Below are 23,996 nucleotides of genomic sequence, written 5' to 3'. Positions count from 1 at the left end.
ACGATTATTATTATGTATCTTTTTTCCAAACAAAGAGATAGGAGAACGGACTCAAAGATCATTCACCTATGCGGTAGATTAAAATGGCCACAAATTCTTTGCAACTCCTCCCATCAAGAGGTGGAGTCTATGTCCCTGCACCTGGAAGGGTGGCCTTTGGATTTGCTTTAACCAAAAGAAAGTATCAGGGACTTCCCTGGTGGCGCAGTGGTTAAGACTCCGTGCTCCCAATGCAAGGGGCCTGGGTTCGAGCCCTAGTCAGGGAACTAGATCCCACATGCATGCTGCAACTAAGAGTTCACATGCCGCAACTAAGGAGCCTGCATGCTGCAACTAAGGAGTTGGCGAGCCGCAGCTAAGGAGCCTGCGAGCCACAACTAAGGAGCCCTTGAGCCGCAACTAAGGAGCCCTTGAGCCGCAACTAAAGAGCCTGTCTGCTCCAACTAAAAGACCCAGTGCAACCAAATAAATAAATAAATTTTTTTTTTTTAAAAGAACTTCACTTATTTATTTATTTATTTATTTATTTATTTATTTATTTATTGGCTGTGTTGGGTCTTCGTTTCTGTGCGAGGGCTTTCTCTAGTTGCGGCAAGCGGGGGCCACTCTTCATTGCGGTGCACGGGCCTCTCACTATCGCGGCCTCTCTTGTTGCGGAGCACAGGCTCCAGACGCGCAAGCTCAGTAGTTGTGGCACACGGGCTTAGTTGCTCCACGGCATGTGGGATCTTCCCAGACCAGGGCTCGGACCTGTGTCCCCTGCATTGGCAGGCAGATTCTCAACCACTGCGCCACCAGGGAAGCCCCAATAAATAAATATTAAAAAAAAAAAAAGAATGTAGCAGAAGTGACTCTGTGGAGTGCTAAGCCTAGGCCTTAAGAGGCATGTCTGCTTCCACGCTCACCCTGTTGGACCACAGCTGTCATCTGAAGAAGGCTGAGTGAGCCCGCTGGAGTCGTGAGGCCCAGCCCACAGCTGGCACTAACTGCCAGACAGGTGAGCAAGGCCATCTCTGGCCAGCCGGCCAGATGACTGCAGCTGCTTGACTGACCCCAGGAGAGACCAGCAGAAGAACCACTCAGCAGAACCCAGCCCAAACTGCTGACCCACAGAATCCTGAGAAAGTTGAACACTGACTGTTTTAAGCCACTGGGTTTTGGAGTGGTTCGTTATGCCACAGTAGGTAATGCTATAGCTGTGGGTTATGTGGAGGTGGGACCTCATCCTTTGGGTACCCCCCTCCTCTCTTCCTTCTATGAGGTGCTGTTGAGGGGTCCCCAGAGCTTGGCGGGGAAGTTTGAAAGCCACGGGTATGTCCAGCTCCTCACTCTACAGCCAAAGAAACCAAGACCCAGAAATGCAAAAAGATGTCCTGAGATCACATTATTTGTTCGTGGCAGAGCCAGGACAAGAATGCAAGGCCAGTGACCTTCAGATCAGGGTTGTGACCATTATAGTACATGTCCTCCAACCCAGCCAACCCACAAACTGGGCATGTGTTCTATGCCAGGCACCTGGTTAGAGGCTTTAGATACCTTGTAGCAACTCCCTCCCTGGCGTTTAGAATATTTTACCCCTCGTACAGATGAGAAAACAGTGTAGGAAGAGGACTGGCAAAGAGAGAGGGAAAGGGGAAGGTCCAGAGTATTGGGCCTTGGGGCCCTTCTGTGTAAGACTTTAGCCCACGATCTCTGGAGCCAGACTCTCAGAGTTCAGTCCTTAGTTGGCTACTCTTGAGCTGTGTGACTGCTCTGGGGCTGCTTCTTCCTCTGCAAAACGGGATCATGATAGTTCCTGCCTATGACGGTCGCTATGAGTTAGCCCCCTGAGAACCAGTCCCCTCCCTCTCCTTGCTAACTGACCACAATTCTGGCCTGGGAGCAGTGCATTCTGCCTCAGGAGATGAATCCTGTTTGGTCAAAGCCAATCATGGCTATTCTGTTCCCCTCTGCCACTCACCCCCTTCCCCAGCCTCCCTCACAGTCAGGGGTAGCCAGTAAGGTATCTGGAAAAACATCTGTTCCCTGACAAAAAGGTTGAGCCTAAGAGAAGAAAGCCTTTTGCCCATGACCTCCTGCTTTTAAATGGGTGGGATGGCTGGAGCTGCAGCCGCTATTCTGTAACCATGAGGTGACAAACAGAGGACAAAAGCCAACCTTGAAGATGGAGGAACAGAAAGGTGGAAAGGACCTGGGTCTTGAAGACATCACTGAACTGCTAAACCAGCCCTAGACCCCAAACCTCCATATTTCTTGTTAGGTAAACAACAGTAGCCTTATGGCTGAAGCTACCATAGGCCCAGTGCCTCAGAGGATTAATGAAAGAACTGCCCACGTGACTTCAGTAGTGTGCCTGCTATATAATAAGCACCCAATATATGGTGTCTCTACCTGCCTCAGGGCCCCCTGCTGTACGGAGGAAGCGTTTCCATCCTCCTGTTCATGGATGGCTCTATGATTCAGAAAGGCAAGATGGTGGGGCACCAGGCACCCTGGACACGGAAAGACACCCTCACTAGCAGCTCCAGACTTCAGGTCTCAGCCCCAAGTGAAAGGATGAGCTCAAGGTGAGCAGTGAGGGAATGTGAGGTGACAAGTCCAGGCACCGGGGCCTTCTCTGTCCACCTCCAGGACCCTCGCCTGTGGGCTGCCTGGGGTTATTAGGAATGGAGCAACTCACCCTCCTGCTCCCAGCTCACACCTGGACCCTCCCTGAGCCACTGCTCCGGAAAGCCTTCCCCGATTAACCGGGCCACCTACAAAGCTCGCTGTGCCCCAGTGTCCTCACTCAACGCCTCTCCTCTATGGGAACAAGCGTCGTCTGGTGCCTTGTTGAGCTGACATCTGAGTCACCCACTCCTGTTCCCTCTTTATTTTTTTACCCTTTTGTCAGCTCCCCCAATATACTGGATTAGGAACTCACCAAAAGCAGAAGAATCCTCTTTCCCCAGCTGTACAAACTGACGGGCGACATGCCCACTCTCAGGGTCCAGTTTTCTTTGAAGAGCTAGGATTCCCCTACCCCCACCCCCTGAAACAACAGCGGGTTCATGGTCAGATCCCTGGGCTGTGAGGAAGGACACGGTGTCCCTCTTAGTGCTGACCCTGGCTTGCTGTGCCCTTCGGCAAGTCACTTCCCCTCTCTGAGCTAGCTTTTCCAGTCTAGTGAAGGAGGGGGACTAAAGGGTCCAGGACTCCTTCCTTCTAGAAGATTCTCTCCCAGCATCAGTGTCCTGGGGTCTTTCCCAAACCCCAAGAGGCTTACATGAGGGTTAGTTTCACAGGTAAATCACTGCAATCCAGGAGGTTCGAGCCCCTGGCTGGGTTGGAGCCCTTCCGTATCCACCTTCAGCCAGAGGGGTTCTGGAAAGACCAACTGATTTCAGTCACAGCTGGGACAGAAATATGCTTAGGGAGAGAATTATGCAGCCACTTCATTCCCCTCCTCCTCTTCAAATAAATACATAAAAACCCAAAGCTAAATACACTATAAATGGTTTTGTTTTTACTATCCCTTTTTTGGCCTGGACAGTCCAGAGCTGTCTGCTTTTCTACTTTTGTTATTTTAGGACTATTTTCCAGTTGCTTGGGGAAATTTTCCAATCACGCTCTTTAGGGCTGGAACAGCAATGGCTGGTTCTTCCCAGGCACCACAAGTGCCTGTGGAGGTCAGGGGTCCAGTGGCCGAAGCCCCCTCTGGACACACGTGGTCCACCTTTCCCATTACTTATAACGAGGCTGTAGCCTGGCATGGAGCGGAGTTTCTCAATCCTGGCTGCACATCAGAATCACCCAAGGAGCTTTAAAACCATGCTGATGGCTGAGCCCTACTCTAAACCAAAAAAATCAGCATTTCTGGGGATGAGGCTGAGACACTGTGGTTTTTTTTTTTTTAAAAAGTCTTTGAAAGCAGTCAGTTGGTGGGTTCAAATCACCCTCTATCACTTAGTGGCCATGTTACTCAGGGCAGGCCCCTTACTGTCAGAGTTGGGTTTCCTCACTTATAAAATAGAGAGCCTGCCCCCTGATCTGCAGGGCTGTTGGAAAGATGAGAGATGGTGCTCGGCACACAGCAGACCTGCTGACTGTGCCTTCTTCCCTGGCCCTGGCACCCTGAAGGGGCAGAAAAGGGGTTTCACCGATGCTTTCTCCAAACTATATTGGACGTAACTGGTACTCCTTGGTCTCACAGCAGGGGAAGATGCCTTGAACGTGGGCTGGTCCATATTGCAACTCAGGTTACTGCAACTCTTGAGCTAACCCCTCACTACAAAAAGCAATCTTACAAGAGGTTTCTTTCACTAAAAGACCACCTCTTGGCCTAGAAGCAATGACACTTCACTAGCAATGAACACACACAGTGCCAGATCTTGGTTTCTAATATTATTCTCCAATAAAAGGAACAAGGGTTCCTTGGAGAAATGGCTGATCCTAGGACTGAGGCAAGAAATATATAAGACAATCTGGAGCATCTTTTAGTGTAAGAAAGTAAGGAAGTGCTCTGAACAAACAAATAATCAAAACACACACACAATGATGGGGTTATGTCAAAGGGACACAGGAGCCAACTGAAAGAGCTCCCGGTGGCCAAAGTTGGAACAATTTGAGCAATAAAATAATTATGGTAGTAATGGATTATAACTCAAAGCATAAAATAAGTATCTATGAGTCTATATCGATATTAGTAAGTGGTCGAATAAATAAATAAATGGGGGAGAAGAGACAAATCTCTTGTGCGTATGAATTTCAAGTCATTTGTGTAGATGCTCTGCCCTCAAGTAGGCGGAGCATAAATTCCCACTCCCTGAGTGTGGGCTGCGCAGTGACTTCCTTCCGAAGCGAACTGTATGAAAGGGGGAGGAGAGGACTAACTTCACAGTGGAAACTGACAGGTGATCAAGGTCAACATCAACAGTGATGTCATGTTGACAGTATGAACCTTTGTCATGATGTGATGAGAATGGTGCATTGCCTATGGGATCTTTCTCCCCAAAACTCATACCCCGAGTCTAACCATCTGACAAATCCCAGGTGAGGGACATTCTACAAAACACCTGACCAGTACTCCTCAAAACCATCAAGGTCGTCAAAAACGAAGAAAGTTTGAGAAACTTGCAGCCAAGAGGAGCCTAAGGAGACCTATGACTGTATGTGATGTGGTGCCCTGGATGGGATCCTGGAACAGAAAAAGACATTAGGTAAAAGCTAAGGAGATCTGAATAAAGTATGGGCGTTAGTTAATACTAATGTATCAATACTGGTTCATTAATTGTGACAAATGTACCATACTCATGTTAGATGTTAACAGTGGGAGAAATTGGGTGAGAAGTACATAAGGGAACTCTCTGTACTGTCCTTGCAACTTTTCTATAAATCAAAAACTTCTAAAATAAAACTAAAAGAAAAAACACCCCACCATTTGGGTGCAGAATGAATAAAGATGGCTTTTGATTGCCTTGCTCTGGATACACGCAAATCAAAAATGGGCCAATATGTTCCCAAAACCTTATCAGAGAAGCAGGCTGCAGGAGATGGGGAGTAGTAGAGGGGGTGGGACATGGTCAAGGTCATACAGATATTTGGGACAAAGGGGCTGGATCTCCAGTCTCCTGACCACTGGCCCCAGACATGATGAAGCACTGTCTCTCACTGGTGCCATGAGGGGTGGGTCCAGGTTATCTCTGAGGACCCTCTGAACTCTCACAGCCTGGGGGCTACCCAGTGTCTATATCTTAAAAACGATGAAGCCATTGCACTGATGGAATTTCAGACAGTTCCATGAGAGTGATATTATGCAGCAAAGGGCCTTCCCAGCATCTCCTGAAGATCACACTATGCAGACTCTGCTCTTACTAGCTGTGTGACTTCAGGCAAGTGACTTAACTTCTCTGTGCCTTCATTTCCTTATCTGGAAATGGGGACACTAATAACACCAACCAGACAGACGTCGCTGTGAGGGTCAATAAGATCATGCAAAGAACAACTTTGGGTAAAAGTTGGCCAGTCTTTTATCAGAGCATGAGCTTCAGGGCTTTGCTTTCTGCTTGAAAATACAGAAGCTCACGGGGAGGAGTGGGGTGTGAGGGCAGAGAATTGAACAAAAGGTGCATCTCCTCCAATTTTGTTGTCCTCAGGGCTGACCCAGTCCCTGTGGCCTCAGAGGGAGAGTAAGGGGGCAACAGCGGGAAGGGCCTGGCTGACCTCTTTTAGCCCGTCACCTTTGGTCTTAACAGTAGCCTGTGGTCTCACTCCTGGGATTAGATTCAAGGCTCTGGACAAGGGTGTCACTTCAGGACCCAGACTGAAGCTTTCTGTTTTCTATACTCAGCCCCTGAGTTATAAAATAGCGACCTGGGTACCTCCACCTACTTGGGGTGAAGAGGTGTCTGGGCCTCTTGCAGCCACAGAACCTGGGATGAAGGCTTAAAGCCTTGTGTGATGTGTGCTCACCTGGAAAGTAAACACAGCCACGTGACCTTTGTCCCTCACTGCAGGCAGGCCCTGAGCAACTGGCCCGGCTTTGCCAGCTCCCCAGAACCAGTCCCATCCTCCCTGCCATCCTTCATTCACTTGTTCTAACGAACACCCAAAGCCAGACATACTCTGCACCCAAGCCTGAGCCAGAAGCTGGCATTGCAAGGCAATGAATGCATCTTGGTGCTGCCCTCCAGCGACTCCAGTTGGCTCCAATGCCTGCAGTCATGCTCTCTTCCCTCCCCGTGTGCCCAGCCCAGCTCATGCTCACTTCTGGGGCTCAGCCTGTGCTGTTCCATCACCCATTCACCCACTCAGCTCCCCCATCCCAATCTTGCCCATCCATCCTGCATGGCCCAGCTCAGCATCTGTCTCCTCCAGGAAGTCTGCCCGGATCAGCCCACCTGGACAGGCTCCCCGCCTCCTCTAGGTCACTCGCTGTCCTGCCTTTTACCCAGCACTGAGACATCCCCTCCCCAGGCCTTCCCATTCATATCCGTGCATGAAGCCCCCACCAGACCCTCTGAGAGGACAGTGGTAAGATCAGATTTTATCCATCTTTATAAATGTGTCTTATACCCAAACCCATCTGGTATTGACTGACCTCAAAACATTACTTCTTTTTCTTTCCGGCTACTAACCTTCACCCTTGTGAGGGGTGTGCTTTGGCTTAGCCAAGACTGGGATCAAATCTCAGCCCTGTAACTCACTAGCTGTGTGACCCTGGGCGGGTGACTTCACTCCCAGGGGTAGAGGCTGCTGGGGCCCTGCCCACTCTTTATGGTGGACCCCAGTCCTGCTTCCAACAGCCAGCTTGGCATCACTTTGCTCACCGGCTGTTTCTGGCCAGAGTCAGATCCTCTCATACTGAGAGCAGAGAGGTGGTGCTGGAACATGAATCCTCATCCCCCATCGCCTGGAACCAATGGCTATCAGCAGCCAGTGGATAATATCAGCTCCCTCAGCCCTCTGGGCAGAATGACCTTGAGATGTGTGCTCTACCCTGGCTCCCAGAGTGCCCCAGCAGAAGCCAGCTCCACTGCCCCCAGGGGTAACTACATCAACACATACCTTTTATTAGCTGCCTTCCCTTCCTTGTCTTATTTCCCCCACTGGTGTCCCCTGGGGTCACCTCCCAGATCCTCAGCTCGGGGGCTGCTTCTGGGAAGCCCAAGGGCGCTCCTCTTAGCCACAGTTTCATCATCAGTAAAATGAGGATTAACGGCAGAGCCCGCCTCACAGGATTATCGCGAGGATTAAATGAGATGACACTCACACAACACTTGGTACAGGGCCTGCCATTCATAAGCATTCTCCACACACAAGCACTACTGTTGTTTTGAGTTGGGCTTATCGTAAACTTTTTGAAGAGAGTATTGAACCTTTGGACAAAGTGGGCATGACTTACACCCAGTGCAGCTCACCTTGGAGACCCACTTGCCATCTCCCGGGACGGTCCTCACTGTCTGGTCCACCCCCATCTACACGCATGCCTGGACACACCTCTCCTGATGACCAAGTAAGGTCCAGAAAATGGCCATTCCTCAGCACCACAACCTTGCACTTGGGCCTGTTTCTCAGCTGCATCCTCCCAAGAAGGGTGGGACGCTAATCCCCTCAGATCCTAATAGGGGAGTGGACGACCAGCCGGGGCTGCAGCCTGGGAATGCCGACCCCGGAACACCTGCTGGTATGAATCCCTGACTTTATTTTCTATGCAGTTTTATAATCTGCTCTAAAGCCTCAGGCAGTTCGAAACTGAAAGCCTTTAGGTGGGGAGGAATGAAACAACAGATCTTGTTTCCTTGAGGATGCGGTCTCCCTGCCTCTCCCCACCCCCCCCCACCCCCGCCACCCCACCCCAACCCTCTCCCAGGCTGATCCTGGGGCTGAGGTGGGGCTGGTCTGGTCCACAGGGCGCCTGCCTCCACGCCCGGGGGAGGTCTCCCCTGGCCCCAGAGGGATTCAGCTGGGTCTTTAGGCCTCTACGGTCCCCACTCACTATGGCAGGAGCCTCTGTGGGACTTTGTGGGACTTTGCTGGAGGCCCCATGAGTTCCAGTAATTCCAAAGTTCAGGTACAACTGCTGACTTGATGGATTTTATCTAGTCCAAGATGAATTAGTCTGCTAACTACCTGAGCACCCTGTGTTTAGGAGCTTGGACTATTCCCTGGACACAGTGTAGCGATACATACCACACTGAAGGTAAGAACAGCAAAAAATGGCTAAAAGATGCAATTCCATCTCGGTCAAATACAACCTGTGTGTCTGATACAGCACGGGAGCTCCCCGACTGCCTGGGTTCAATAGCCAGGTCAGGCACTCGATCGCTGTGTCCCCTGGGGGAGGTCACTTATAACTGCTTTGTATCTCAGTTACTTCCTCTGTGAAATGGGTATATTAGTATTACCTACCTCAGAGGGCTGCTGGGAGGATAAACTGTGCTAATACACGTGACAGTGCCCAGAACACAATAAAGTGCTTGGTGAATGCTAGCTGTCAACAGATGTCGGTGTCTGCACGGAAGATGAATGGACCGATACGCCACACACGCCCAGCAGAAATGACTTCTGGAAGCAGTCCGGTGGCTACCAGGGGCCAGGGGAAGAAGGAATGGGGAGTAACTGCTTAATGGATACGGGGTTTTATCTTGGGGTGATGAAATGTTTTGGAACTAGATAGAGGTGGTGCTTGAACAACCTTGTGAATGTACTAAATTGTGCACTTAAAAAATGGCTAATTTTGCGTTACGTGAATTTCACCTCAATTTTAAAAAAGCCCCAAACAAAAAAAGACTTCTGGGAAATAGGTTAGGTGAAAAAGAGTGGGTGGCAGAGACCTTTATCAGACACTTTACTTCTTACTTTATCACTTCTGTCCAGCTTGATATTTTTTTTACAGTAAATACTTATATGTATCACTTTTAAAATTAAACAAATTAAAAAAAAATTTAAAGGAAGTAGCACGTAAGAGAAAATGCATGGTGCGTGGCATCTATTTTCCTCTGTAATGCTTACACCACGAGGAGGAAAATACTATTAATGGCCCCATTTCAAAGTGAGAAAAGTGAGGCTCAGAAAATTTAAGCCACTTCCCAACTCACAGAGCTTGACTCCAAAACAAAACAAAACAAAACACTTTCGATTCCATCACACAGCCCCTCATATTCACATGTAAAATAAGGGGGTGTAAGATGATTTCTCAGTTCCCTCCGGCTCGGATACTCTCTGGTCCCTGGATGCCTGGCTGAGTTCTCAAAGTGCCAGTCCTGCCGCGGGCACCCATATGCCCAGAGAGGCCCCGCCAGCCGTACATCCCCAGTGGGACACCTGCTCCCCAGAGCAGAAACCAGACCTCCCACCAGTCCCTTGCTCCTGAGTTCTGGTCGCAAAGCTGATAAAACCTAAGAAAAGAGAGCAAATGGGCAGCTGTCCAGAGGGCAGCTACTTCCGTGGGAGCCGGAGCAGCTCCTGACAGCCGTGCCCGCCTAGCGGCCATGAGGTGGAGAGACCCCGACTCACCCCGGCCGCCTCCCGGTGCAGGATCCTGGTCGCCTCTGCCCGGCCCAGACCCAGATGCAGCCACACCGGGCAGGTCTTGACGAGCTTCTCCAGGACGCTGATGCCCCGGAGAGGAAGGCAGTTCCTCGGGGTGACCGGCAGGCAAGGCCCCACGCCATCTTCCTCCTCCTCTTCCTGTTCCTTTCCTTTGCCAACATCTGGAATAGGACTGAGAACAGAATCAAATGACCAGCCCGTCCTGCCGCCAGCCCAGAGAGGGGTTTACAACAAACGGGGATTCAGTTCAACCATGCTTATTTATTCAGCATCTACGTAGCCAGGGGCCCTTTGGGGAATCAAAAAATGAACAAACCGTGATCTTCGCCTTAAGGCGCTTATAATAAAATGAGTTAAGACATACACAGAAAAAACCAGCTGTAGCACAAGATTGGAATAAATATAACAGGAGCACAGTGCAACGGAAGTAGCTAATTCCAACCCAGGGTGGGTTCAGGAAAACAAGGGCATTTGAGCAGAGCCCTGAAGAGGATTTTTAAAACACTTTTTAATTGAAGTGTAATTTATACACAGTGAAATGCGCTAGTCTTTAGTATACAGTTAGACAAAGTTTTATGTATGTCTACACCCGTGTAACTACCACCCAGATCAAGAGAGAGAGCTGTGCTACCCAATAGCATAGCCACTAGCCACATCAGCTCTTCAAAGTGAGTTGTCTGAACTGAGACGTGCTGTAAGTGTAAAATACACACAGGATCTCAAAGACTTGATATGAAAATAAAAAAAGACCACAAAATAGTTCATTAATAATATTTTACATTGATTGTATACTGAAAGGATAATTTTTGGATATACTGAGATAAGTAAAACATTATTAAAATTAATTTCACCTATTTCTTTTTACTTTCGGTGTGGCTACTAGAAAATTTAAAACCAAATATGTGGCTTGCATTATATTTCTATTAGATACTCCCTGACCCCCCAAGATGAGGATGTAAAGCGTCAGGGTCCCCGGGGAAAGGAGGAGAATCACAGGCCTGAGAAATGGCAAGACAAAGTAGAGGTCCAGTCTAAGCGATTCCAGACCCTTCCCAACACGCTCCCTCCACCCGACCCCCTACACACTGGCATGTGAGTTTTGATTCCAGAAAAGCAGGAACAGCATCTTGGTGCCTCAAATCCTGAGTCGGGTGGGCTGTGTGGTCTGTTTGCCTTCTACCTGAGGAACGAAATCTCAGGATATCTGCAGGGGTGAAGACCTTAATCAGACAGAAGGGGCCAGTTATAAAGCCAGGAAGGTGTGTCTTGTGCCTCTCCTTTGCTCCGTGTCCCTGTGATGTGGCCCACGGGCACCAGAGATAAAGCTGGCTGGTAAGGAGCTGCCGAGGGGGGGGGGGGGGCGGGGTGGGAGGAGGCCAGGATGAGCCCTGTTAGAGGCACAGAAAGGTGGAACCATTTGCTGAGGTCAGAGGGCAGCGGGAGCCAGGAGTCCTGATGAGGGGACGAGCATTTCCTCAAGGGGAGGGCGAGGGTCCTGGTGGTTCTCTGGGTGGTGGGGAGGCTGGGAAGTGTGGGATTAAACAGGTCTAGCGGTGTTGGGTTTTGCAGAGACCAGACTAGAAAGATGTGTGGTGATGAGAGATCCGCCAATGTCAGTGTGCTAAAAATTCCCTCCTCTGACGCCTCCACTCCTAAACCTTCCGAGGAGCCCTCCCTCCCTGTATGCTGCGTGTGCCGTGGGTTCGTGTGGATTTCCCCTCCGGGTCCACACAGAAGAGTGTGCCACGTCACCAGGCCAACACGAGTGTCCCAGGCAGCTGCAGGCGTCGTGGGTCTGGAAGGGGCAGCAGGGCAGCCCCATGGGTGTCCGCAGGCTGTGGAAGTGGGTCTCATTTGGAGCTCAAGGTCAGGGCGGCCCAGCTCATATTGATGTGACCTCTTCCCAAGCCCTGAAATGTGGTCCAGCATCTCCTCTGGGAAAGCAGTGAAAACAGTGGAGGCCAGAATTACCCAGAAATAAGCATTCGGGGCCTGTTAGGTTCTTCCAACCTCCCTTGGAAACACAAAATCATCCTCTGGCACCGAAAGGCTTTATAATCATCCTAAAACCTTCTCGCTTGGCCCAGGGCTTCCCCCAGAGGCCAGTTAGGGCTCTAACAGCAGCTGGAGTGACAGCAATTGGCTCCCATTTCCTCTCTGCCACTAACTGGGCTTAGGTAGCTTAGTTAAGTCCATGGGTAAGTCTGTTCCCTCTTAGGGTCTCAGTTTCTGCATCTGTCTGCTTCTCAGACTAAACCACTCAAGAGGCCAAAGGCTCTTAAGATACTGCTTTCCAGGAACTGTCCAAGTCTTTCCGTGTTCTCCTTTCCCTCTGGGTGGGCCAGGGCAGAAGTCACAAGGGCTTGCTCAGGGCCCCCTAAGTGGCGACTTGGCAGGACGTGAGGCTTGGAGTGGAACCTCTAAGTGTCAAAGGCCACAGCAAGGTCTAGACGTTAGAGAAGGAGCAGCTGAGGCTAGGGGAGGTTTGGGCCTTGCACCAGGTCACAGGAGCAGCAGAGCCCTGAAGGGACAGAGTGACATGGACACCTGCTTTGACCAGGCCAAAGAATGGTAACGGGGCCAGGAAGTTGCCTTCTAATCTCTGAGTCCCTGCTGACCTTGGGCCTCGCGTCACTTGAGCTCTCTGGACGCCCACTTGCGACTAGTAAATGCCGGTGCTGATGCTGGGGTCCCAGGCTGGACTGTCGGGCTCGAGCAGGATGGCAGAGATGTGAACGCCCTGAGCCGGCACCAGGGCAGGCTGCTTCCCTGCCATGATTACTGTTATTAAACAGCTTGGCCACACCAGCTCTAACTGCCAGGGACCATCGCTGAGCCCACATCGGATACGTCATCTGCTGGCACGGTCGGCCACCCCAGCACCCATGCCCCCCCCTCTCACCAGCCAAGCTCCAGCTGAGAGCCCTGCAAAGGCAGCCACGGGAGCCCCGGGTAATTAATGGCACTGTTAGTGCGAAATAATGAGCCTAGAAACTTTACAGCAATTCCACTGGAAAGAGAAATCATGCCATGACTGGTTTTCCTTCTGCTTGCTCACGGGAAGTAGAGCAATTAGCTCTAATCAGCAGTCCTAACAGCCTTCCGATTCAAGGGGCGGGTTGGCGGTGGACACCCAGATGCAGTGTGGTCAGACACCAGGGAAACCCTCGCCCTGGGCCACAGGGACAAGGCCTGGGCTCAGCATCCTGGCCTTCGCTCCCAAGGGAAGGAGTGACCTGGCGTGGTGTGTCCACACTCCCTGGCGTGGTGCTGCATCCGGTCACCGGCCTATGAAACCTGGGTGAGGCGGAGAGGAGAGCTCTGCTCTGGGGTGGAGAGGCCGCCCGAGGGGGCCACCCAGGTGGCGTGGGGTCAGCTCGGGGTGCAGCATCCTGGCTGCATGCTGCCTGTATGGAAGAAGGCCCCGCCGTTTCCCAGCTCATGAGGGCGCCAGCTTCGGGCTGCCTGTGTGGGTCCCGGGGAAGCAGCTCAGAAAGTTCCAATGACGCCTCATTGTAAGGAGAACTGACGCCCCCTTGTGCAGACTTGGCCGGAACTTGGGGGGAGTGTGGGATGGAAGGGGAGGACCAGGAAAAGGCCGTCTCCATCCCACCCACGATCCTGACCTCAGGCAGGCCTCACCCCAGCTTCAAGGCCAAGCGGCTGTATTGAGATAAAGAGACCTGGTCCCAGCAATCAATGTTAAGGGATGGCCCGATCACTCTGTGCAAGGTGCATGAGTACACAAATGACACGGAGGGCCAGGGTAGGAGGGGCCCTGGTAATGCCAATCAGGGCAGCAATGTGCCTCTTCACCCATAAGTAGCCCACAGCACACAATCATCCTCAAACCTACTGGAGTGGGCTGCACTGTGTCCCCCAAAGAGATATGCCCAAATCCTAACACCTGGCACCTGTGAATGTGACCTCATTCGGAAAAAGGCTCTTTGTAGATGTAATTAAGTTACAGATGACATCATTCTGGATTTAGAGTGGGCCCTAAATTCAATGAGAGACAGAGGAATTCCTTGGAGGTCCAGTGGTTAGGGCTCCACGCTTCCACTGCAGGGGGCATGGGTTCAATCCCTGGTCAGGGAACTAAGATGTCACAATCCACGTGGTGTGGCCAAAAAAAAAAAAAAAAGACACAGAGATACAAGAAAGCCATGTGAAGGCAGAGGAAGAGAGTGGAGTTATGAGTTTTGAACACCAAGGATTGATGGTCACCACCAGAGGCTAGGAGAGAGGCATGGAACATATTCTCTCTCTGAGCCTCCAGATGGAACCAGCTCTGCTGACAGCTTGATCTTGAACTTCTGGCCTCCAGAACTGTGAGAAAATAAAATTCTATTGTTATTAGCTGCAGAGTTCGTGATAACTTGCTGCTGCAGCCCTAGGAAACTAATATACCTACCCTATACCTGACAGTCCCATGTAAAGACGAGGACAGGGCTTTCCTGGTGGCGTAGTGGTATAGAATCCGCCTGCCAATGCAGGGGACACAGGTTCGAGCCCTGGTCTGGGAAGGTCCCACATGCCGTGGAGCAACTAAGCCTGTGCACCACAACTACAGAGCCTGTGCTCTAGAGCCCGTGAGCCACAACTACTGAACCCATGTGCCACAACTACTGAGCCTGCGCTCTAGAGCCCGTGCTCCGCAACAAGAGAAGCCACTGCAATGAGAAGCCCGCGCACTGCAACGAAGCGTAGCCCCCGCTCTCCACAACTAGAGGAAGCCTGCGCACAGCAACGAAGACCCAATGCAGCCAAAAATAAATAAATAAAATCAATAAATTTTTTAAAATAAAATAAAATAAAAAAATAAAGAGGATACTGAGGCACAGAGAGGCTGAATAGCTCATCCAAGGTCACACAGCCTATAAGTGGCAGAGCTGGCATTCAAACCCAGACATTCTGGATCCAGAGTCTGTGTTTACAACCTCTACACTATCCTAGTTCTTGAAGAAATTAAAAAAATTTCCTATGTATATGTATCCTTGCAGTACCTGGCAAAGAAAGAGTGTTCACTAATGTTTGTTATCCCATTTGCAATATATACAAACACACACTGAGACATAGAAATATAACTAGACACAAAAATAATTTCCTGAAGGCTCTGTGAGACATCATTAAGGACAGTTATTTCTGAGAAGTGCAGGGGAGTTATTTCAAATTTGTATGCTAATTATGCATTACTTATAGGATTAAAACTCATTTTAAATAAATATGTGAAAATACATCTCTTTGTCACAAAAATGCATGCAGGGTGGAGACCTGGTGGCTTTGGGGCCTCCCGAGCCCGCGTGTTATCCCAGCTCTGCACTGACTTGCTAAGGGGCTTAACTGCCTATCTAACCACACTGACTCCAGTTTCCTCTTCTGTAAAATGGGGAGTAAGTAAAACCAGCGGAGAGGGTTTCTCTTGGGCATAAATGAGATGAGAGGGCACACCGCGCATGATGATTATCTCTGGAGTGATTAAGAGTAAACCTTTAAGAGCTGTAACTGAATTGCCTGGTGGGGCTCCTGTGCTCACCGTGAGCTTCCAGAAGCCCAAAGCCTTCCTCCTTTTGAAATGGCGCCGACTTCTCGAGCTGCGGCTGACTGTCCAGAAGCCCCAAAGGGGAGTTTTCTCTGTCTCTGACCTTGGAGGCCCGGAGAACCAGCCGTGCCTTGACACTCCCAGGGTGAGGGAGGACAGTCGCTCATTGCTGTCCCCCACTCCCCATCCTCTCCCTTCTCCTCCATGCTGACTGCTCTTAAATGAAATGACTCCCTCTGTACATTCAGGAAGGGACTAGATGACAGGGACAGGTGTGTAGGGGTGTGGGGGGAGGTGGGATGTTGCAGGAAGAGGCATCAACCTCTCAGTGGACCCCTCTCACGACAAACTCACAATCAGAGATGCGGTGGTCATTTCACACACTCTGCATAGCCTGAAGATGAGGAACTAGGACTCACACAGCCTCGGTCCCAATCCCTGCCATATCTGGCCGTGGGACCTAGGGCAAGGTATTTAACCTCTACGGGCCTCAGTTTTCTCATCTGTGCAATGGAGCTGGTAATACCTGCCACATGTAATATGCATCAAGCATCATCTGGTACATGAGAACACCTCAAATAGATCATTATTCTACCTGGGGTAACCATGCACATGGTCATGCCCTGTTTCTCTTACGAACACCAGCAACATGAGAAATGGCCTAAGATAGGCGAGAGCCCATTGCTCAGCCCCTAAACGCCACCAGAGCACCAACGGGGTAAAACACTCCATGAGAATGAAAACAGTTGCACCTGCTCTGAAAATGATTTCCAAAATCTAAAAGAGACGGAGATGCCGTAGCCCAGGCCCCAGCAGCCCCACTCCCAGGACGCACATGGTATAAGGAGATGATTGATAATGGAAGCATTTATACCGAGAGAAAATGGGAACAAGCAAAATCCGTCCATGAGAGAACGATAAATAAGTTGTGATTCGTCCACCCGGGACTATCGCACAGCTGCTGAAAGGTAGGAACCAATCGCTACAAGGTTAAATCTCAAAATCCTGTCAACTGCATGAATATTAATTCCCTGATCTTGATTCTTGTGCTGCGGTTAGGTAAGAGAATGTCCATGTTTGGGAAATACCCACTGAAATATATGGGCGTAAAGAGGCACAATGTCTGCAAATTACTCTCATAAGGTTCAAAAAAAAATGAAGGAGACAGAGAGAACCAGCAGATGTGACAAAATGTTGATAACTGCTAAATCTGAATGAAGACTGAACTACATGAATTCATTGTACTAACCCTGTAACTTTTCTGGGAGTCTGAAATTATTTCAAAAGAAAAAGTTAACGAGTTTTTAAAGTCAAACAAACCAAATCCCCGATGTTGAGTGAAGAAAGCAAATTACAGAAGGAATGAAAATATTTCTATAAAGTGTAAAAACGTACATAACAGTTCTGTGTCTTGTTTGTGGATACACATGCACACCAAATTCAGGATAATGGTGACCTCTGAGGGGCTGGAAGAAAATGGGATCAGGGAACTGTGTGAAGGAGGCTTCAGCCCGTTCTGTAATGATTTGTTTGATTTTAAAACATCTGAAGCAAATATGGCAAAAGGGTAGGATTTAACAAAGCTGAATTATGGGTGATCAGGGCATTGCTATGTTTTTCTCTAGATTTCGCTACCTTTGAAATATTTAATTAAAAAACAAAACAAAAACCCCACATGCACGCACCTTCTCCCAAGGTCCCAAAGCATGTCACAAGCCGAGGTGATATAGAGCGGGGGTCTCCGAATGCCTAACCCTGTTCTTTCCGCCAGGGCAATTTCCCTGGGATTGACTCCCGCTATTTTTTCTTGGCATTTTAAAGTCAGTTCTGGAGCCTTGAGGGCCCGTGTTGAAAGGTAATCAAGATGAGTCCATTCAAAGAATCAGGCCCCAGGGGACATTTAGGAAAATCCTCTGACAGCTGCCACAAGGTCACCAGAGCAGAAGCCAGAGAAGGTCACTGGGGCTGTTTCTCTGCACTGTGGCGGCACAAGACTTGGGCCAAAGAGCAGCAGCTGATGCCAGAGGGAGTGACAGCTTGGAGTTCCAACTACAGGTGAAGATGCCAACAGGAACAGTCCAGCATGGGCGGCAGGCATCTGGGGCTGGGAGCCGCCGCCTCCGGAGGCTCTGATATGATGAACAAACACCCCTCCTGGGCTCAGGGTCCCCCACTGTAAACAGGGAGACTATGCCACCGAGAAAATAAAATTCATATTTTATGGCAAGACGAGAAAATTTAAACATAAAATTTTTCTTTGCCGGTTTGGGCCTCCTCCCTCCTCTTTAGTGTGTGCTGTGCCTCTGCATTAACCAGACCTCCTTAGGAGATAACATTCCTTCTTAATCTTGTAAGGGGCCACGATGACCCATGACCCACTGCGGGCTTTGTAATGTAGATCTGGATTGTGTAAACTGTCAATTATATGTCATTTGATTATAGCCCTTTGTCTCAAAAACTTATATACCTGTGTTTTGACCTCTAAAGGGTGGAACAGTTTTCAGAGCTTTCTGAAAGACTGTCTCCTGGGTTATAATGCTCAGGTTGGCTCAAACAAAATTTTCCATTTCTTTCCAGATAAACTACTGATTAACTCTTTCATCTACACCACTTACCTCAAAGGTTGTGTGAGGGTCAAATGGGACAACATAAGGAAGAACCCAGCCACAGCGGATACTTAAGTGGTAACTCCTAGATGAGATGGAGAGCTCAAGACAGTTCATGGAGGAAGTCAAGGCTCATCAGACCCTGGGGCAGAACAGGGAAGGGGTTCCTGCTGGTAAAGGAGAAGGATCTGGGAACTTTAGGGGTGGGTGAGCCCCCCTGGAACCAAGTTCCCCTGCCAAGTTTATGATTAACCTCTCAATCCAAAACTTTATTCCCTTTCTTGTCCCGCCCCTGTTCCCCTCAGGATTGAGGTGTATCAAAGAAAAGTGGAAATTAAAACTGAGTAGGGCACTTTGGGGCCTTCCTGGATACAAAAGCCCCTCATTGTCCCCTGTTTCTTGTTTGTAGAAAAAGGCTTTAGTCTCCTAGGCCTTCCTTGAGTTCCAAAGAGCAGATTCAAGCAGTTACTAATTAGGGAAGTGAAAGAATGAAGAAACAAAGGGAAAGTAGTCAATCAAGAAAAGTAAAGACAGCTTAAACAATAGTTCAGTGATAAAACAGAGTCCTAGTTCCTCCTCAAGGGATTTACATAACGATCGTTCTGCAGAAACTAAGACAAGCCATCCAGGTGGAGGATGGTACTACATGCTGACCGTAATAAGCAGTAGACCCCAGACTGGCTGGAACCAGGCTGATGCTTAAGATTCCCAAAACACCACCCTGATGCCTCACCGCCAACGAATCAGAAGATCCCTGAGCTGCAACCCTCACCCCAAATGTTGCCTTTAAAAACCCTTCCCTGGGCTTCCCTGGTGGTGCAGTGGTTAAGAATCCACCTGCCAATGCAGGAGACACGGGTTCGAGCAGCGGAGCAACTAAGCCCATGCAGCGCAACTACTGAGCCTGCGTTCTAGAGCCCACGAGCCACAACTACTGAGCCCGCGTGCCACAACTACTGAAGCCCGTGCCTAGAGCCCGTGCTCCGCAACAAGAGAAGCCACCGCAATGAGAAGCCCACGCACCGCAACAGAGTAGCCCCCGCTCACTTCAACTAGAGAAAGCCCACGCACAGCAACGAAGACCCAAGGCAGACAAAAATTAATTAATTAATTAAAACTAAAACAAAAACAAAAAACCCTTCCCTGAAAGCCATTGGGGAGTTCGGGTCTTTCTTTTGAGCATGAGCTGCCCATTCTCTTTGCTTGACACCTACAGTAAACGCTGTACTTTCCTTCACTACAACCTGGTGTCAGTAGACTGGCTTTGCTGCATGTGGGTGAGCGGACCCAAGTTCTGTTGAGTAACAAGCATACCAAAAGACCTGTTGGAGCAGTTTGTCTGGATCAGTGATGTGCTAGTAAGCACTGGTCTAGGACAAAAAAAAAAAGTCCTGATATGTAGTGAATGCTGATTGCCATTGTAAGTGCTCCCACCATTGCTGATAACAAGCTATCAATGGTTTAACAATTTGCTTAAAGTTCCTAAATATTGAACAATAGGCCTTTGTGAACCTATCAGCTGCCGCACACCCACTGGAATTTTAACACTGTCCTCTACCTCAGATGTTCCCCTAACACTGGAGTCCTTTCTGTACCATCCCAACACGTAGTTGTATCTGTTTGAAGACCTCTGATGATGGGGTGCTCACTACCTCACTGGGCAACCCATTCCAAGAAGCAATCCTCAATTTCTATTGAGATGAAATCTGCTCCTCTGAAGTTTCTCCTTTTGTTTCTTTTTCTACACTTTTTAAGGCCACAGGGACAACTCACCCCACCCCCACACAGCCCTTCAACTCTGTGGAGAAGGCCAGCACATCTCCTCCCCCGACCCCTAGTGTCATCTCTTCTCCAGGTTGAAGAGCCCCCATCTTCCATGTGGTACCCAGAGGTAACATTTACCAGCTCTTCCCCTGTGGCTGACACTGAGCCCCACAGTGGTTTACACACATTGTCTCCATGAATTTGCATACGGAGTGGTTTGCTTTTTAATAATATTTTAAGGTGTACAATGCAATGGTTTTTAGTATAATCACAGAATTATGCAACTATCACTACAATCAGTTTTAGGACGTTTTCACCACCCCAGCAAGGAATCCTGTCCTCATTAGCTGTCATTCCCCATTTCCTCCTAATGCCCCAGCTGGTGTCAACCACTTATCCATTTTCTGTCTTAATAGGTTTGTCTTCTGATATTTCATATATGGAATCATACAATATGTGGTCTTCTATGTTTGGTTTCTTTCACTTGGCATAATGTTTTTAAGGTTCACCCTTGTGGTCACAGCTCACTGAATGCATCAGTGCTTCATTTCTTTTTATTCCCAAATAATATTCCCTTGTATGGACATACTACATTGTACGTATCCATCAGTTGATGGACATTTGGGTTATTTCCAATTTTTGGCCATTATGAATAATGCTGCTGATATTCATGTATGAGTTTTTGCACAGACATTGTTTTCAATTCTCGTGGGTATATACCTAAGATTAGAATTGCTGGGTCATATGGTAACTCTATATTTAGCATGTGAGGAACTGCCAGCCTGTTTTCCAAAATGGCTAAATAACTTACAATCCCACTGGCCGTTCAAGACGGTCCCAATTTCTCCATATTCTCATCAACAACAATTATTATCTATCTTTATAATTACAGCCATCCTAGCAGGTATAAAGTTGTATCTCATTGTGCTTTTTTTTCTTCCAGTTTTACTGAGATATAATTGACATACAACACTGTATAAGTTTAAGGTGTACAGCATAATGATTTGGCTTACATACATCATGAGAAGATCGCCACAATAAATTTAGTGAATATCTCATTGTGATTTTATTTGCATTTCTCTGATGTATAAGTATGTTGAGAATCTTTTAATTATTGGCCATTTGTATACATTCTCTAGAAAAATTTGTTCAGATTCTTTGCCTGTTTTAGAATTAGATTATTTATCTTTTTATTATTAAGTTGTTAAGTTCTTTATATATCCTAGATTCAAGTGCCTTATAAGGTGTTTGGTTTGCAAATATTTTCTCCCATTCTGTGTATTGTCTTCTAATTTTCTTGATGAAAAGGTGAAGGTGTCGTTTGAAACACAAGTTTTTAATTTTGGTGAAGTCCAATTTATCTATTTTCTCTTTTGTTGCTTGTACTTTTGGTGTCATACCTAAGAAATCAACACCTAATTCAAGATCATGAAGATTTACCCCTGTTTTCGTCTGAGACCTTTTACACTTAGGTCTGTTCCATTCTGAATTAACTTTTGTGCATGGTGTGAGGTAGGGTCCAACCTCCTTCTTTTGCATTTGGATATCCTGTTGTCCCAGAGCCATATGTTGAAAAGACTATTTTTTTCCCCATTGAATTTTCTTCACACCCTTGTTGAGAATCAGTTGATCATAACTTATGGAGTGGTTTTGAGCCCCCTCATCTGCACCGTTTTTATCCTTCTGAGTATCCACTGTTTTATCATTCTGTCTTTCTCCATCTGAAATGTCGAGTCTCGAGCAGGGAAAGGATTCCCCAGGTGTGCCTTGAGCAGCTCAGAAAGGAGCATGACCATCACCTCCCTCAATCTACATAGTTTACTCCTATTAACATGACCTAAGACAGCATCAGCTTTTCTGCAGCTACATATATAACATTCTTGGGGAACTATGGGAAATTTTTTTGGATTCTGAGGTTGCGGTCACCTTGTGGAAAGGAAGGGAGATAACAAGAGTTTAGGAGATGAGTAGTTACATGCAAATCCTGTATTCATCAGGAGAATGGGTATGATATAAAGGAAATGGCACTGAGCTCAGACTCAAGAGACCACGGTCTGGTTGTGTTGTTCACTCTGTGACCTTGGGTAACTCACTTCCCCTCTCTAGGCTCAGCAGCCTTTCAGTAAAATGAGAAGACTAGACTAGGTCTGGAATGGTAAGTAGGTTGGATTTCCCTGTGAACCCCAGTTGATAGGCAGCAGCTGCCTGGACTGTTACGCTAAAGGCTCAGCCGAGAAAGACTGCTAGCATCTCCTGGTGAGGTCTGCCACGGGCTCTGTCCTGGGCTTTGCATTGTCTGAGCACGGACGAGACCCAGGACTGGGGTTCCTTCCAGCACTATGCATTCCATGATCCTGTGACTCAACTGACCCCTGGCCCGGTGCCACCGGAAGGCACTCTGCCGAGCCAGGCTGGCTCTGGCCCTGCAGACAGCCTGAGAGAAGGCAGGCAGCCAGGCCAGCTTCTCTGTGGCTTCCGTTCCACCAAGTGCTTTGTCCTGGACGTGTGGAAGCTGAGCTACAGCTGCCGCCTGGCTGCACCTCTGGCCCGGCCTTTGGAGGACACAGAACCGACAACGCGGCTCCAGGATGACCAGAGAGGTCACGGGGAGATGGAAGAGAGGCAGCCAGTTTCAGAATCAGCATCTCTCACATGTATAATGTGCAAACGCTCGGCCAATGCTTCCAGCCCTGTTCCACGGGCCAAATAACTGCATGAGGCCCTAGCGGGTTCCCACAGACGCCTGAGGCTCCAAGGACTGTGCTTGGAATCCTGTTGTGAGAAAGCGCCCTACGTGTCTCCTAACTCCGAGATCAAAAGGCCTTCCAAGGCGAGGTGGAGCACGGGTGCAGCTTGAGCCCCCGACCCTCGCTGGGTCACCCCAGGGAAGCCGGGACTTCTCGCTAGGCCCCTGCCCAGAGCCTCGCAGAGGGGAAGTCAGCTCAAGCAGGTCTTCCGGGCCCCGGAAGTGCTGAGAACAGGTCTGGCTGTCTCAGTTCGCATGTCACAGCCCACATCAAGGGGTCGAGTGGGTCAAAGGCCTTCAAACTTTCCACACCTGTGTGCTGCAGGACTCTGCCACCCAGCGTGTGCCAGGCAGTGCCCAGCTCGCAGCCCTGCCTCCCAGGCTGCCTGCTGGGTGCTCTGCTGTCCGCCTGTCCACTGGGGCCTGGGTGGAGCCCGCGGGAGACACCTGGCTTCAGTGCTGAGGCCCTTCTGGTGGCTGTTCCCAGACCCCGGTTCTCAGATGCTCTGACTGCTGGCTCACAGCTTCCCTCCGCCCGGCCTCTAGCCCTGGATGCCCACGGCCTTCCCAGAACTGGGGCTGAGTTCCTCCGCCCTCCCTCTGTAACCTTCTTTGGCTCACGGGTCCCAGTCCCTTTCCCGATCCCAGCCAGGCCCTTGAATCCAGCCTAACGTGACCCAGCCTGCTTGCCCTGCTGACCTCCCCTCCCCCAATGCCAGGCCTAGGTTAGGACTGTCCACTCCCATCAGGACCCGGTTCATAGATGACGGTACCAATTCTGTCCCCAGTGCTGTGTGCAATTAGGCCTTCAGTGGTAGGTCGACTAGCAGTTTAAGTATGGGCTCGGGAACCAGACAGCCTGGGTTAGAATCCCAGCTTAGTGGCCTTGGCAAGTCACTAAACCTCTCTTGCCTCCATTTCCTCATATTTAAAATAGGAAATATAAGCATCACTACATTATGGAATTGTTGTAAGAGTTCAAGATAGTGCCCGGCATATAGCAAACATTCAATGATGTTATTATCATACATTCATTCATCCAGTAAGTACTTACTGAGCATCTACTATGGACCCACACCATTCGAGACTTATCATAATAATACTTACAATAATAGTCACACATAGTAAAAGAGCACTGACGTTCCCTCCCCCACCCGCCCAACCCTGAAAATCCTTGGAAATTTCACTGAACATGGAGATGGTTACTGGAGAAGACAGAATTTGGGGGACCAATTTCCTGGCTTAGACTGAAGCTGGAGGCAGTGGGGACACAAGAACCCAGGTCACCAAGAGCAATGGGCAGGCC

The 23,996-nt window shown here is 49.1% G+C and overlaps 1 protein-coding gene across 2 annotated transcripts in view; it reads right to left on the bottom strand.

The window, feature by feature from the left end:
• RIN3 (Ras and Rab interactor 3) overlaps positions 1 to 23,996 on the bottom strand; it is a 122,626-nt gene that overhangs the window by 76,176 nt on the left and 22,454 nt on the right. For both annotated transcript variants that reach the window (XM_059914856.1, XM_059914857.1), the window contains exon 2: positions 9,997 to 10,204. In XM_059914856.1, coding sequence (XP_059770839.1) covers positions 9,997 to 10,204 — 208 coding nt within the window. The remainder of the gene's footprint in view (positions 1 to 9,996; positions 10,205 to 23,996) is intronic.

The sequence above is a fragment of the Balaenoptera ricei genome, chromosome 2 (assembly GCF_028023285.1).
Source record: "Balaenoptera ricei isolate mBalRic1 chromosome 2, mBalRic1.hap2, whole genome shotgun sequence".
In the NCBI taxonomy this organism is placed as follows: Eukaryota; Metazoa; Chordata; class Mammalia; order Artiodactyla; family Balaenopteridae; genus Balaenoptera; species Balaenoptera ricei.
This window is presented reverse-complemented; position numbering and strand designations above follow the sequence as displayed.